The following is a 17,721-nucleotide window of genomic DNA, read 5'->3' as shown; positions in this document are numbered from 1 at the left end:
TCAGATGATAAAGACTGCTGTGCTATTTTTAGATTAGACATGGGGGAGGGAACTTGTGCCTGCTCTCTCTCTCTCTCTCTCTCGATCTGCCTTTTTCTCTCTCTGTCTCTCTCTTTTGCCTCTGTCCGCCTCTCCCCGTCAATCTCCCTTTGTTTCTCTCCATCTTCAACGCCGTTATTTTCACTGTCTCTCCCTCTTTCCATCTCTCTCTCTCTTACCTCCCCAGTGTTGATTGTAAGAATAGAGATCAGGCTAATTATGTGTCGTCGAGTCGATTCTCCAGGTCTAATTGCACCCCTGCCGTTTCATGTTAAAGAAAGCGAGAGATTTGAAGCTGCGGAAGAGAACAAGAGGCTGAATATAAGCAAAGCAGGAAAGAAAAGGCCAGAGGAAAGTACGGCCTGCGAAAATGGGTAGGTGGGTGTATAGCGGCACCTGTTTGGCCTTTCATCAGCATGGCCCTGGTCAATATTCATAGTTAAATGGAAAGTAATTAGCTCCATAACGATGCCGCACACACTTATATTCAGAAAACGTTACCTCGCTTTCTTTTTGGTGTATGCTGATGAAATAGAGCAAAGTCAATAGACCTGTCAACAGGATGATGTATTGTACGTGTGCGAGAAGGGAAAAGACAAATGAAGGCAATGGAGAAAATAAAACGAATGGAGAATGAAAGCACTTGGGAGGGGGAGAGCACACAGCAAGTGTCGAGAAAAGTAAAATGGTAACAGTCGGAAAAACAGGTTCACGGAGAAGCAGGAAATTAAGACATTTGGATAATTTTTTGAAGAACTGTGAGGACATGATGGCTTCACACAAGGTGCCAAATGCCCACCCACATATTTGTAATTTCCTCTTCAGTTAGAATCAACAACACTTTAACAAAACTTTTTGCACATATCATGTGAGGAAAGTGCTATAGTATCATATAGCTTACACATAAGCAAAGTGTTTGCTATTTTGTTGTCAATGTAAGCACAGATACAACAATGGTGATAAATACTGCACTCCCAAACAACAAGGTAGAGCATTATTAATGTTTGGTTAACGGTGTTAATGTCCTGATATTCATCTACTCTCATTTGAAAGAAATAGCAATTGACTCTTTGCTGGGAGTTTTATTGACAGGTGACTTGATCAGTCATATTGCTGATATTCTGTGCTCTCTGTTGCCATCCGCCATAATGTCTGGAAAACCAAGCATGCAGAAAAATTAGCAAATTACCTTTGGATGTTCCAATCAGTTTTTTTTTTTTTTTTTTTTTTTGCCCTTGAGTCTAAGTTCGAGCCATTTGATTTTGAGTATCTACCGATACCGAAACCCAATCCGATACTTCTATAATACATAAAAAAACAAAGAAAAAAAAACAACAACAGATCAAGACAGACAGGATGTTACTTATTTTTTTTATATAATTCACCTTATTTTAAAATTCAACAACTCTGTTAACAAACAGATCACTTCTGCGGAGTAGCTTGAACAATCAAGTAATAAATAACATCAATTCTTCTCTTTTGGACTTTTAGTGTAGCAGTAAAAATAATATTAAAAACAAACAGCACCTCAACTTAAAATACCTGGCAAGCAATCCCAAGTTTACATATCTCACAGTTTGCTATGGCAATGTCGTCATCAACTTTATAACACCTCCAGACCGCAGACATTATCACGCTTTCTGCTTCAAGCTGCTTTTGTGTTTTACTTCGCTGGCATTAAACTAATAATGTCTCTGCAACAATGTGATGTCATGCTGCACGATTTCCAATCACGTGATGGGATCTGGACATCCTTACTTACAACACTGACTTCAGATACCCATTCTGGCTAGGGGTTAGGGTTGTAACGCTATGAATTTTTCACGGTATGATAATCGTCTAAAACAATACCACGGTTTGACGGTTTCGCGGTATACGGTATGTTACAATTGTTACAAAATAATAGAACAGTGAAGCAAATTTGACTTTTTCCAAATAATATATTTTTAGTTACTATAAACAACATCACTTACAATGAACAAATAAAAATAAGAAAATAATAAATAATGTGTCAAAGTCCAAATAAAGTCCAAATAAACATGGTGCAAATCCTCAGTAAAAAATAGATATAAATATTTACTATACTATAAATAGTTACATAACGAAACTAGATTCAATATGGAACATCCTTAGGTTTTATGTGCCAGCATGGATATGGTTGTCTATCGATATGGATTTGGATATGGTTGTCTGCAATGCAGACAAACAGCTGCATCTTCATTTGCGTCTTTTGAAAACAGCAAGAGCAGCAGTTCGTCTTTCCTGTGTCACTGTTTTGTCATGTTTCTGTGCTGCTGTGCATGCAAAAGTACTTAGTATGAGAATTATTTAATGAAAAACTTTTTTTTTTTTGCGTTTTATTTAGCCGCGCATAAATGTATGCCTATCTCTCATTCCGTGTTGTTCAAAAAGCTTGGTCCACAAACAAAAGCGAAACCTATGCTTATTGGTTGTGATATAGCGAGTTTGAACCAATCTGGGCATGGAGGAGGGACAATGCATCAATGTATCATGTCTGATTTGTCCGGAGACACAGTGACAAGCGTTTCTTTGTCAAATCAGCGTTGTCAAATGTTGATGACGTAACCGCACTGATTCCGGAGCCTCTGAAAGTCCGCGAATGTTATGTGATACAGCACTGGAAAGCTGAGATTCTCTTCTTTATGCCAATCTTTGAATTGTATGAATCGGATCAGCGGATCAAAAGTTATTAAGAGCAATACTTATTTTTAGCCGCAGGCGGCTGTCTCGGTCTTTAAGGGTTAAAACCGTTGATATGCAATTGTTCATGGTATGATAATCATGCACGTTCAAATCGTGGTAAACCGTCATACCGGTATATTGTTACAACCCTACTAGGGGTTGTAGAAAATCTGTGGATGGTGGCAAATGCGGTGACTCGACTATGAAGAAATCCATTTTAGACTTGATTTATTGTACAAAAAGGTGTGCAATAAATATACAAAAATAAATTAAAGGAGAAAAATTAAATTGTGCCATCCAGCTATAGTTGTTTATATTGCTTAATTTGCACTGGACATAAAGCAATCCCTTTGCAGTACAGTACTTTTTAAATTGCATGTAAAACACACATATAGTATAGTATATATATAGTATCCATATAGTATATTTCGCACACATTAACATTAGCGACTTCATCACAGCGAAAGTTCCTATAAATATGTAATGTTGTGTGTGAAATAAGGGAATGCATGAGTATAAGGGAGTGTCAATGTTATTCTTATACAATGAAATTATTACAAATTGAGATGTCAAAAACTGTGCTATTTGTTTACTTTTTTAAAGTATGGTGATTTGTTGTAATTTTGATTGTACACAATTAAAAGAAGACCATTTACAATTATCATAATCTCTTTGTAGACATAATTAAATTAAAACATTTCAAATAATCTCAAATAGTTTTTTACAGTTTCCGTCATTCCACAGCAAATACTTTTTAGCATTTAGTTAAACAGAAAATAAAAGCATAAAAAAGAAATTATAGTAGTGTTTACTATAAACAGTATTTATTACAAATTGCAAGCATAAACAAAGTGAAATGTGCTTCACAAACACTCATGTGTCTCTTTCATTTGCTACCTATACAAATGTGTGCAAGCTTTGCATGTGTGTATTTGCGTGCTAGAAATAGTTTACCAAAATAAATATGTTTACTCACTTTTTGCTCACCCTCAAGTAGATCCAAATCATTATGGGTTTCTTTTTTCTGTTGATCACAAATCATTTTGAAGAACGTTGGAAACCATAGTTATAGACATCCACAAGTCAATGGTTACCATTTTCCAACATTTTTAAAAATAGCTTCTTTTGTGTTCAATAGAGAAATAAAGAAAAATAATTTTCTTGATTGTTAATTGCGTTTAGAATATATTTATTGCAACACATTTTAGATGATATCACAATGTAACATTGAGTACAAAGAATTGGATCATGCAAAAAAAACTATTCTGTGCCTACAATTTTTTATTTTTTTTTCTGTATGGCTACATACTTTTTTGTTTCAAGTTTTTTTCCATTCAAGTAGTAATTCTTTCCATTTCTCCACTTTTAAATTGCATCACCAAACATCACTTTGCTTTTAGCGTCTCTACAGGTGGTGGTCAGTAAGCCCGGAGAGTTTGCTAAATGCTTAATGAAACATTGAAGGTCACATCATTTCAGTATGGTAAAATAGAGATTTCAAGGGGTGAGTGTAGAGCATTCAGATCACAAAAATATATAGATTTTTATTTTTTAATAAGCAAAACCATTCACATTAGTTCCAAATGACTAAATTCAGAATAATTATTCCTGTCTATTACACTGGAACACCACAAACAAGCATAGCGATCAACAGTTACACTGCTAATAATAAACATAGCAGTCCTGTTCTCTGTATCAGAAGTCTGGGAACACAGCTTGACCAATCAATTTCAAGGAGGGGACCGGTTGTATAAAAACAATGCAAAGCTCTGCATGTGTTTATCTATTTATTTTTGTAAGAATATCAGATAACTTCATGTCAGTAGGAATGATTAAATTACCCACGCTGAGCAGGCGAGCTCGAGAGGGAAATGGAGTGTGAATTTGTGGTTTGTGTTAGTTTTATATATGAAAAACTGAAGCTCACACATTTAAATTACCGGGGTAACCATGTTTGGCTCTGCTGGCTGTGTGTGTCAGTGTTTTGCAGTGATGGTTATTTTGGGAAGATTTTTTTTGGATGAGAACATTTGCATTAGTAAGATTGTCCTCTATATATTTATGAATGTGTTAAATATAGCGTGGAGTATACAGTAAGTGTGAATCTGAGTTTGCTTTAAAGTACAGGAGGGAGAGTACGTCATTGTTACTTGATCAGCTACACAGTATCTTATACTCCACACAATGTCTATGGAAGTTTTAATTTATATATTGAATGTTTGGTCTGCAAAATGGATGTTTTTTTTGTATATTATCCCAAAAAAACTTCAAGCAACTTTTTTTGGCTACAGGTAAAACTTCTATGTTTCATTTGACTCTGGTGGGAAGTTGTAGACCTGTACACTTTGTCATTGGCTGTTTTTTAATATGCCTTCTTCAGCAATCTTGCGTCCTCGGGTTCTCATGTAACGTCATCATCAACTGCCAAAGTTCAGTTCTAAAACTCAAGACTGCAAGAACGGAGGACGCACAAAAGTTCCTGAATGTTTTCTTGGTTTTGAGTATACGTCGATGCAGACTTAAGGGCAAAACTCTCAAGAAGTTATTGCAGCTGATTCTGAAAACAAGGAGGTGGAAAGCGCATAATTTTTTACCAGTTTATTATTAAAGTTCAGAGATATAACTTATTTATCTCAGATGTTTGCCTTAATGAGACAGTGAAAGGAAACATTACCATGAAAATCTTATTAAAGGAGTAAACACATTAAGGGTGTTTATTTGCTGAGATTTGTATTAAAAACTTTTTTATTTATATTGTGCAAATTATATTTATAAGGCTTTTATGCGTGTTGTACATATTGAAAATGAAAAAAAAAAAAACAGTTACTTGTTTAACACAAATGTTCATAACATACAAATACTAAAAAAAAAAAAAAACTCAATCTTACCTATGAAATGTTCTGCTTTTATGCTTTGTTTGCTCGTTACCACACTTTACACAGCGCAAAAGTCCAGCATCTTCTGATTGGCTGTAGTCTTGATCAGTGCGGTTAAATGACATTTGTCATCCTGAGAGCACAGTACAAATGTTGCGGTGGTATTAATGCATGCACAAGGCTCGCATGCGATATCTAGTATATATATATCTACGGTCATCCCATAGCTCTTCCCCTTTTGTTACTAGAGAAAAGCTGGGAACGTTGAATGCATGAAATTATCAACTTCCACACTTTTTTAATCAGTTGAATAAGTGCATCAACTTATTTTTTATGATTAATTTTTAATGAAATCACTATACTTTCACTGTTTATACAACAAAATGGCTTAGAATAGTGTATAAGTATGCTATTTGGGATGCACATTATGTCGCGTTGTTTATAGCCCCTCATTGGAGCACAGCTTGAATAGGTGTGGTAGATTGTAGACTCTGAACATTAAACAAACAGCATTTTACACTGAATCTTTGCTTCTAAGATATGGTCACAAACTTTGAAAGGACAGCTGTGTGCTCACTCATGTGAACTTGTGTTTAATAGACCATATCCTTTATAGATGGACGCTGCTATGATTTAGCTTAAAAACGTATAAATAATAAGTACAAATGAAACAATCTGTGAAACATACGGTACAAAGCAATAGTGGTAATGTGATTACTCAGACTTGTGTAGTGTGACATTACTGTTGGCTCTAATATAGTCAGCACAGCATTATCATTTAGTTTGAATCTTTCTGAAAATCCAGGGTTGAAATGCTTGTTTGTAAATGGACCTTCAGCAAAATGAAGTGAGTATGTGACCAAGTTCTTACCGAAGCTAAAGTTCATAAACTCTTTCCTGTTGGTGAGATACAGTAATATGGCAACGCAAAGCCTTTTTCCAATAAATAAATATTGTAAAATATATATAATAATCAGTTATCTCACTTTTGAATGAAACCAGTACTCATAAACGGCAACATCCAATGTTTAAAAACATTATTGCAAACTAAAATACAATCAATATTGTGAAATAAATGAAAATCTTTTAAGCAGTATGCCGAAAAAATGGAAGAGAAACTAAATATAGAGTCTAATTGGATTGGATACTTGGAGTTTTACTGCAATCAAACAGATGCAGGTCTGTGTTATTATAGCAGTCTTATTGTTACTGAGTGTAATTAACAGCACATTCCCAAATGACTTTCATGACTTGTTGCCGGCTGAATCTGCTAGTGCAACAACAAATGTTTTCAATCAATAGCAATCCTCACATAATCTGTAGTTAATTTTCAAACATGCGCTCCCTCATAGCAACTGTTTGCCGCCTGTAACCATAATGGCTTTAGACACACTGTTTATCTGGTCCTCGAACCCTTGGAAACAGAAGAACAGTCTGAGTCTCTCCCTTGGATGACATTGGAAAAGAACTGAGCTAGAATGATATGAGCATTCCCAGAAAAGTTTGTTTTGAAGGAATATTGATGTTATTTAAGCTGGACAGGGTTCAGAGTGGGGGGAGAAGACTGTAACATTACTCTTCCAGCTTTGATTGTAGCCCTTCACATATGGCTGGAATTATGCGGATAAGAATCTCGCCTGGCTATTGAGAATGAAACATTAAAAAGACTTATCTTAAATAATTAGGACTGGTTGAAATGCTTTGCATATTTAAACTTATTCTGAGCTTTTTTTAGAGCCCACAAAATATGTATGAAATTTTCACTGTGCTATCTGTTTTTTACAATCTTGTTAGGTGTCTGTCACAGCAGTCTTTTAATGTAGAATTGAAAAACTCGAATTTTATGTAAAATTGTTTAAGTTTACTTTTTCTTTCTGTCTCTACAGCTTCAGATAATAGCCAGAGGTTTCAGGAAACGTGTTTTGCATTTGCTTTGACGCCACAGCAGGTCCAACAAGTCAGCAGCTCAATGTAAGTTGGTTTGTTCATAATATGTAACTAAATGTAATAAAGCAAAATCCCAAATTAACAAGTGATGGGGTGTTGGACTTTGGCGCAATAGTACTGCTATTGTGAATAATCACACCCAAAAATAAGTTTGTATTTACATAACATATGCCTCTGTACTGTGTATATTTATTATATATTTATTACTTGATATACAGTTGAAGTTACATTTATTAACCCCTCTGAATTTTTAGCCACCCTGTTTATGTTTTTCCCCAATTTCTGTTTAACGAGGAGAAGATTTTTTTCAACACATTTCTAAACATAATAGTTTTTATAACTCATTACTAATAACTGATTCATTTTATCTTGCCATGATGACAGTAAACAATATTTTACTAGATGTTTTTCAAGGCAATTTATAGGCTTTATAGCTTTAACTAGGCAGCTTAGGATAATAAGGCAAGTTATTGTATAATGATGGTTTGTTCAGTACACTGTTGAAAATAAATTAGCTTAACGGAGCTTATGATTCTGACCTTGAAGGGTTTTTAAATGTAAGTGCATTCATTCTAGCCAAAATAAAACAAATAAGATTTTCCCTAGAAGAAAAAATATTATAAGAATTACTGTGAAAATTTCCTTGCTCTGTTAAACATCATATAGGAAATATTTAAAAAAGAAAAAAAATCAAAGGGGGGCTAATAATTCTGACTTTAACTGTATATATATATATATATATATATATATATATATATATATATATATATATATATATATATATATATATATATATATATATATATGAATATATATATATATATGAATATTCTAAACAACAATATTTTTTTTTTTTTAAGTGTGTAATTAATTATATATGCCTAATTAATTTACAGCACACAAATATACATTATGTAAAAAAAAGCTTATATTTTGTATGTGTTTAATCATGAATAATCTTTTATTTCATTAACATATCAAATGATGATTTTTAACTTTCTTTTTGCAGGGACATATCGGGGACCAAATGTGACTTTACAGTGCAAGTACAGTTACGGTAAGTTGTTCGATATCAGTAAAAAATGTACATTAGTATTATATGAAGCATTAGAGTAAATGTCTAGACTCTTTTTTTCTGATTATATTACCAATATGCCTTTCTCCAGATTTTGTCTATCAGAGACAAGCTGCCCTCAGGAGGACCACTTTCCCCCTAACCTTTGTGTAAAAGTCAATGGGAAACCATGTAATCTCCCAGTAAGTCAAACTGTCGTGCTTTTGTCCATCTATCAGTCACAGAGGCACATTGTTTAATTTAATGAATCATCAAATCCTCCAAACCTCAGAATTTTACATAGTGCTGTTAGTTGGAAGTGTCTATTTTTCCGACTAAATATGTGGTTATACATAAATTCCTGTTTCTGTTGTTTTTCGACAGGGTTATCTGCCTCCTACCAAAAATGGCGTGGAACCAAAAAGGCCCAGCAGACCCATCAACATTACCTCACTGATCAGACTATCCACAACTGTCCCCAACACAATTGTAGTGTCATGGACCTCAGAAATTGGACGGGTAGGTTATTAATTCCTTTACCTCAAAGACTTTAGTATTTATTAAGTTTGCCTTTTGTTCTTCACTTCAACAACTTCTCAGGCTAAAGGTGGGAAGTAAATATTGTAATAGGGCAAATTAAGCAGAAGTTACAGGAGCTCTTTTTGAAGTATAAATTATTTTAGCCCTCACTTTGCAGCCATTTGCGATCACATAATGGTTACTGATAACTTTGGCTTTAAGATGTTCATATGAAAATGACAAAAAATTCTAGCGGAAACATTTATTGTGTTTTAATAGCTGAAATAGGTTCTCTATTCTGTGTGTTGTGCCATGCATTAAACACATTTTTTTCAGTAACACTTTACAATAAGGTTGTATTAGTTAATGTTAGGGTGTACTCACACTAGGAACTGTTGTCTTAAACCGTGCCCAGGCGTGATTTTTCCCCCCTCTCATCTTCCCCTTGGCCTGCACTCACATTGCATTTTTTGCCTTCCAAGCCCACGCATGCTTACATCATCGATGATGTGACTGTTTAGTTTAACAGAAGAAAAGCGATTTCGCTCCAGACACTGGACATTGCTTTAGTTATGTTGTTTTGGATTATTTTAAGTCGTTTGATATGCAGTGACACACAGTCAAATAATTTGCCAAACAGATCCACCACTTTTGATGCTCAGAAATGTTCAGGAAAGTCATTGCGCTGCAGGTATTAGGAGGTTTGCTAAAGGTGCAGCTGTTATGCAGCTGGGGGTTTGCGTCTTTAATAAACTATGACTGTTTGCTTTCATTGAAAAGTAGGAATGATTAATAAATCCATATTAAACAGTCCTTTAAAAGAGATGTCACGTCTTTAGCTTTGCACTCAGATGCGCTTTGCACTCACACAACAATTGTACTGCGCTAAAGCCCAACTGAACTGTGCTCTGGCACACCTCTTTCAACCGGGCTAGGGCCGGCCAACTGAACCGCACCTGGGCACCTGAAATCTTATTGTAAAGTGTGGCCATTTTTTCTATTCATCTTATTAAATGAAATACTGTCATTTTTATGAATGCTCATTTACCTTTGAGGTTTAAGAAATACATTTTTAAAGAATTTCCAATACATATTAAGAAAAGTAATTTATATTTTGAGAAAAGAAACTGCCCCAAGCATAACTGTAGACACATAAGAGTTCATTCATTTGTGCTACAGATGCACATTAAACATCACTGCTCCTACATTTGATATTCTGCTTTATGAATGATGTCATTTTTTATCGTATAACTTGCCTCAGCAAGCAATAAGCAATCCCAGTTCTCTCTGTGGTAGATTCCTTAAATTTTTCACTCTTGCACAGGAGTCTTGAAAATTATATGAGCTGTACCTTCTCACTGAATCTGAAGGGCTCTTTATTATAGAAGCTGCTCATATGGCACTGATAAAAGGATGATGTAAGATCTGACCTGAAAATATAAATAAATGATGCCTAAAAGAAGCTTCATCTCTGCAGTAGGTTTTCCTGCTATGTGTTATATATTAGTTCTAGTATCTCATTGTAATAGTTAACAGATTATTTTACTTTTCACATTCTTTTATTAAAATACATGAACATTGGATACTATTTTAGTGCAAGCTGTGAGTGTATGTAGTGAAATATCTGCTTTTTTCAGAGTTACTCTCTGGCGGTCTACCTGGTCAAACAGCTGTCATCTACAATGCTGTTGCAGAGGTTACGGGGTAAAGGCATCAGAAACCCAGATCACTCCAGAGCGCTCAGTAAGCAGACTCATTCTCCATCTTTTTTTATTGAGGCCTTTATAAGAACTATATGAGTCCATATTTTCACATTTTAAGTAAAAATGTTTTTTTTCCATCTGGGTTGTAAACATTATATATATATATATATATATATATATATATATATATATATATATATATATATATATATATACACACACACTTTTTTTTTTACTTAAAGATAGAAAACAAAAGGAGATAAGATTTTTCTTTGTTTGTATTAAAAATCTAAAGTTATTGTTACATAACTAAAATGTAATCTGTAAGAACGGTATATGTCTAGTTAGTGTGGAACAATGACTGTAAAAAATATGGACGACGCGACAGCCCCTTTTCCCATTGAACGCTTTGAGGGCAAAACGCCTGCTTGACGGGCACAAACTGTCGCAAAAGACTGCTGAAATTGGAGCCTTGACATGCGCAGAAGGACTGTCTGATGGAGCCAGAGGAGGAGCCGCGAAAATGAGCGGAGTCAAGCTTCCAACCAAACGCTTTATGTAAAAGCAACCACGCCCCCCGAACTTCTCAGCATGCGTTTGCTGTCATATCAACACAAATGGATGTAATAACGTTAACAAATATGAGGGTTTTATATATTCAATCGCGCCAGCTCTAGGCGCAGCGCATAACCTACTCGCGGCGTCGCAGGCTGATTCCGGCTCGCATGCGGCTCGCATGCGGCAGCGCTGGCTCGCTCGGCCGGCGCATCTGGCTCGATTGACTCGGGCTGGAATCGGGCAGAGAGTCTAGGCATCCGGAGTAGGTCCAGCAGAGGTAGTCAGTCTGAGCTCTGAGGGGTAAGTCTCCGGCTGGAATCCGACTGGCCCTACTGTATTTTGCTATCTGGGTGGCTAGGCGTACGTGTATCAGCAAATTAATAAAGCCCAAAAAAAGCCCTGACCTTAGCGAATAAACAGTGTTCCACCAGGATCATGTATGTCAGAAATTGTAGTTTACTGCTGAACTCATTTTGTCATGGTAAAATAACACAGAAATCGAATAATAACACTTCAGTCTTCTGCCGAAGCTCAGACGCACTGCTTTGAGAAACTGTCAATCACAACTGTCAATCACGATGAAACGCCCAGCATTAAATTACTGCTAAAAACAAACTGTTTACAAAAATGAAGATCTGCACCTATTTCAGCACAATAACCAATGCATTAATCGACCAGAACCATCTTTCGGGACAGTTTATTGCAAGTGTAATTAATTTTTTTATTTGGGCTCAAGTCTCCTTCATTAACACGGAGGAGGCAGGCTTTATGACTTGTACTGCAGCCAGCCCCCAGGGGGTGATCTAACGGCAGAGACCTTCACTCAAACGCAGGCTTGCGGCACACTTGGTGTGGAATAACAGTATAACTCCAATTCATCCTATTAATTTAAACCACTAAAGATCAGATTTTTTTTATCTTTGTTTTAATACAGTAACAGAAACTTCAAGTTTATTATTATTATTATTATTATTATTATTATTATTATTATTATTATTATTAAAAAACTGAAAATACCAGACAAACAATTTACAATACATAGACCTTCTTACAGTACAGGCAATAACAATTGATTATTAACAATAAACAATAAATAAATAAATACAGCAATAAATAAATACAATGCAGACACACATCATAGCTAAATATTGTCAATTATTTAGAAAAGGTGCCACCACTCAACTGTGTGAATACTACTTCAAACTGTTCTCGTGCTCCGCCATCCTATGATATAAATATATATTTAAACAAATAAACTCTGCTTGCTGTAGTTTACAAATACTGGTGGGAAATATGCATTAATAGAGCTTTATTATTATATATGGTATGTGGTTTATTTTGATAAGTGAACTAATTTTGAGATCACATCACATATACAGTTCTTCCACTCACCTCATTAGGTGGATTTTTCCCTGGTTTTTGTTCTCCTTTTCGATTCAAGTATTGTTTCCCAGCATCTCTAAAAGCCGTCAATTTTTCGATGTTGGCTCGCTCTCATTTTTATTTATTTATTTTTTTTCAGAGGATTTGCCACTTAATGTCCGAAGCATACATGACAGCAAGCGGCATCTCCATTCTTCTTAGGGGACAAAGAAGTTTGGCAATGTAATGCTATTTTTAATGATTTAAATGCAGACTCTTAGTCGCGCAAAAATATCCCCAAACTTTTTTGTATACAAAGTTCACACATACAATTAATGCCACATAGTTATCTCATTTTTTATGTTTTTGGACTAATATTGTTGTTTGTCGCACACACTCTTTGTATTCCTTAAACTTTGAGAAAATTTGCGTCTATTTGGGATTTCAATTGGGATTTTAAAATAGCAAATTCCTTTGCTTTTGCTGTTGTTTTCAATTTTTATTCATCATAGCATCTTTAAAAAATGCATTTCTGTTTCCAAAATGAAATATTGAAAAAAAAAGTCTAACTATGATATAATGCACAAAACAGTGTATTAGTATCATCTATAATATTGTCTAAAAGTTGCCACATTTAAAAATTTATTATAAAATAATTGTCAATTTAAATTGTAATTACTATTCAAAATATTACTGTTTTAGCTTATAATCAAATAAACGTAGCTTTTATGAGCATAACAAAAATATTACTGACCTCAAATATTAAACAGTATTGTAGTTCTGTTTCACTTTACTTGCAAAGGTTTTTATATTTAGAATTAAACTCTAATTTTCTCTCAGCGATTGCTCAGATATTAATTTTAAAGCCCCTGTGTCCTTGTGCCAACACATTGCCAACAGCTTTGTTAAGTTTTTATTTAGTCTAATCTAATCTAAAGATGACTTTTTTTCTTTCCCAAAGTGGTTTAGTGCTAATTTTATTCAGACGGAATTAGCCTTGTGTCTTCTTCAAAGAAAAAAATTAAATAGATTGTGGCTTAATAAGTTGCTAGCATCTTTTTTTTTTATCCAGCTGAAAACCCTAAAAAATGTTCATTGAAATCTGCAATCAATAATAATTTTCTTAAACCTATCAAGACTTATATTAGTGGCGGAATGTTTTAGTCAGTAGAGTATAATGTGATAGAAGTAAGTGGTCTGGGATTGATCTAATTAGTGACAGAAATGAACATCACAGGTCTGTCTGCTTTACACAGCTTGCTCTTTGTTCTTGTCTGCCCTTCAAACTTTGCGTGATACTTTCAGATTTTATGCAGCAACCCATAAACTGTCTGAAGAGGCTTGTTAATGCTGAAAGAACACCCTGATGCCCTTGTTGTAAACAAGCTACAGCACACCAGCCTCAGGCAGCTCTAACAAATTCTGAAGTACAAACATTTATTCACATGATTTGACAATCATAAATAAGGGGTTTGAATGCTTCTAAAGTGTAATGGTTGTGCCTTTTTAAAGATGATGCTTGTGAATGTAATAAATTGTCCGTTGCTAACTAATGTAATAAATTTACCAGACACTGTTGTTTGAATGTTTGGGTTTGGTAAGATTAATCTTTTGATTTTATCAAAAATAAAAAGAAATACAAAATAACGTAACATTATAGCCTATTGGGCAGTGCACTTATATATAGTGCAACTATGCTGCTGACTTACACTTTGCCAATTTTATTTATTTCTTCCTCTTTCAGTCTTCACTTTCTGTCAGTACTGTATGTACTGTCCTATCGTAAAAAGCTCAAAATGGTCAAAACAATAATTCAAAATATTAAATTTAAAGACAGTATCATAATTTGTTCCTGTGATAGTAAATTCTTCAGTGTTTCATGTATATAGTATGCTGGTTTACTTCTCACCAAACATTTATTATTATTATCAATCTTGAAAACAATTGTGCTGCTTAACCTCTCTGTGTTGAGAGAATGTTTCCATTCACTTTGGGGTGATTTTGAGTCTAAATTTGGCCACAACTTTCTCTGCCTTTTACCAAATGGAAGGATTTTTGGTGACAATTCTTACTTTGACACATATTTTGGAAAAATGCTTAGAAATTTTTCAAAAACTCAACAATACACTGAGCAAATGTATTAACCTTCCTTTATGTTGGTGCCTGTTTTTGCCCCATTGACTTTCATTATAAAAACATTTTTGATTGCAATGCCATGACACCATATAATCATACATTTTTGATTGTTGCTGGTTTTCCCTGTTGGGAAGAGGGAAAATGTGTCATTTTTACTTATGATCATTAGTTGCTGTGCAAAAAAAACTTAGTTTCTGGTGTTTATATGGAGTGAAGTGTGTGTTTGTGTGTGAGAAAGACCTTTGCACACTTACTTTGGTATATCTGAGAAAATCAAAATAAGCACCTCAGCTTTTAAAACATTGCAAGTGTATTAATGTGCGCACACACACACACACACACACACACACACACACACACACACACACACACACTAATTTTCTGTTGTACTACATAGAAAACTATATAAATGTCAAAAACATTTTTTGCACAGGCGTATCTCAGGGTAATGGTACTAACTGATGATCAACAGTAAAAAAAATTTAATTTGACCTTTTTCCAAGAGAGAAAACCACCAAAAAATGCATGATTATATGGTGTCAAGGCTTTGCAATAAAAAAAGTGGTTATAATGGAAGTCAATGGGGCAAAAACAGCCACCACCATAATTAAAGGGTGGTCCATTTGAACAATACACAAGGGATAATATTTTGTGGAAACTTCTTTTTTTTTCAATGTATAGAAAGTTCCAAAGAATAATTATGAATGTCTTTACTGACAGTTTTGAGCAATTCAATGTATTCTTGCTGGAAAAAAGTAATAATATAACTCCAAATGAAATGAAGACTACGCCAATCACAACTTTCTAAATGTCAGTTTAGGTATGCTATAAAGTATTTGGTCCTTAATTAGGTTCAATATAGCCCAGGGCTCAACAATAAGGACTGCCCGGTGGCCCAGGGCCAGCGTGAGAGACACTTGGGACAGTAGACCGGATCATTACTGGCCCGATTGGGACAGTGCTGCCTTGTCACTAACATTTAATTTGTCTGTGACTATTTGTCAATTGCATGCATTTTAAGTTTGTGCTTTTAAATCTTTAAATGCTACCTTCTCTGTAATGTCGCTAACAACATTTTGCTTTCTGATTCATCTTATCTGATTGATTTGACCATGCTATTTTTTTTTTTTTTGTAACCTGGTAACAACCAGTACAGCGTAGAAACAGCAACATGGCGGCAACATCAAATTAAAAGGCTAAACGAAAATGTCTGTCTCTAACGTGTTAGAAGTAGAAATTTACATGGAAACAACCAGACAAAATAATAATGAAGTGATGTTATGCATAGTTTGCCGTCAATTTGACTAGTCAGCCACCTTTTTTTAAATAGTTTCAAACTGCAATAAAATGCCTCCACATTTTCCATACTGCTCTTTTTGTTTGCATAACACTTATATTTACAATTGTTTTTTAAGTATTGAAATTCTAGATTTACAGACTTTATTTTTGACACATTGTTTAAAATATGTGGTTAAAAAATAGCTATTAACTTCCCTTTTTTTGGTGGAGCCAGTGAAAATTTTGGCAGGGCAGGTAAAAATCTAAACCACTTGCCCAATTGGACCAGTAGAAAAAATCCTTAGCGTTGAACCCTGTAGCCATACTGCTATTTAATTCCTCTAGTTGTTTCGTTAATCACAGACATATATTAATAGCAATGCAGTTGAAAAAGAAAATCTATGCGTGTTTTGTGTATCTAATGTGTGTGTTTTTTCTCATGTCCTGCAGTAAAGGAAAAACTAACAGCAGATCCTGACAGCGAAATAGCAACCACAAGCTTAAGAGTTTCATTATTATGTCCGGTAAGCATCTTTATTTATCAAACAAGCCATGTTTATTTTTGTATAAAAATATAAGGCAAGTGACTAACTGATTCTAAATAAAATGATCATCAAGGGTTTTATTCACACAATAGCTTTGTTTCAAATGGCTACAGAAGACCTTTTGAAAACCAAAACTTATGTTATTGTTTAGGATTCTAATGTTTCAGTGTAGTTAAAGATCACAAAAGGCAAGGACTGATGTTTTTAATTTCAAACTCAATATGAATCGCATTCAGAATGTTCCATATATAAATGGACTCATTAATCTGTCTGAAACTGTTAGTCTGTTCAATGTCGGCTGTTTAATCGCTATGATTATATAGGTTTTGGTCATGTTTCTCATTTGTTCTTTTCATTTCTTGGTGTGCCTCCAAACCTACATCTTTCTCTCTCCCTCTCTCTCTCTCCCTCTCTCTCTCTCTCTCTCTCTCTCTCTCTCTCTCTCTCTCTCTCTCTCTCTCTCTCTCTCTCTCTCTCTCTGTGTTTGTTTTTTTTTTTTTTTACCTGGATTTTTTCCGCCATGTGTTAATTCCTGCTTGATTGTCTGTTCTCTTGCCTGTGTTTTTGCAGCTTGGAAAGATGCGGCTAATGATTCCATGCCGAGCGTTGACGTGTTCACACCTGCAGTGTTTTGATGCCACCCTCTACATCCAGATGAATGAAAAGAAGCCCACATGGGTGTGTCCTGTCTGTGACAAAAAGGCACCCTATGAACATCTCATCATCGACGGGTATGCAGAATAAAAACACAACTGAACCGCACATGAAATTCTGTACTTAACAAGGACAAAGCAAAGAAGGTTTATGCTATTTTTGGGCATGAACATGCTGTAAAATGGCCTTATTCAATCAATATATAATATGATCAATATACGAATATGATCAATATCTATTTTCTAAACATTTGAATGATAATATATTTAAAAACCCAATATTTATCTCCTGGTGTAATAAAAGAGTGTTTGATTACTTTTTTAAGCTTTTATTTTTTCTCAGATCTC

General features: G+C 34.6%; 1 protein-coding gene across 8 annotated transcripts in view; it reads left to right on the top strand.

Annotated features, from left to right (window-relative positions):
* Positions 1–17,721, top strand: part of pias1a (protein inhibitor of activated STAT, 1a) — a 65,626-nt gene that overhangs the window by 38,021 nt on the left and 9,884 nt on the right. For all 8 annotated transcript variants that reach the window (XR_012383355.1, XR_012383354.1, XR_012383351.1 and 5 more), the window contains exons 3-9: positions 7,505–7,589; positions 8,575–8,622; positions 8,732–8,822; positions 9,004–9,138; positions 10,776–10,881; positions 16,626–16,699; positions 17,291–17,451. Coding sequence is in view for 2 of the 8 variants with exons in the window: in XM_687829.8 (XP_692921.4) it covers positions 7,505–7,589; positions 8,575–8,622; positions 8,732–8,822; positions 9,004–9,138; positions 10,776–10,881; positions 16,626–16,699; positions 17,291–17,451 (700 nt within the window). In the remaining 6 variants the exon portion in view is untranslated. The remainder of the gene's footprint in view (positions 1–7,504; positions 7,590–8,574; positions 8,623–8,731; positions 8,823–9,003; positions 9,139–10,775; positions 10,882–16,625; positions 16,700–17,290; positions 17,452–17,721) is intronic.

This window comes from Danio rerio, chromosome 7 (assembly GCF_049306965.1).
Source record: "Danio rerio strain Tuebingen ecotype United States chromosome 7, GRCz12tu, whole genome shotgun sequence".
NCBI classification, from domain to species: domain Eukaryota; kingdom Metazoa; phylum Chordata; class Actinopteri; order Cypriniformes; family Danionidae; genus Danio; species Danio rerio.
The sequence above is the reverse complement of the archived record's forward strand: the minus strand, read 5'-3'. Positions and strand labels throughout refer to the sequence as shown.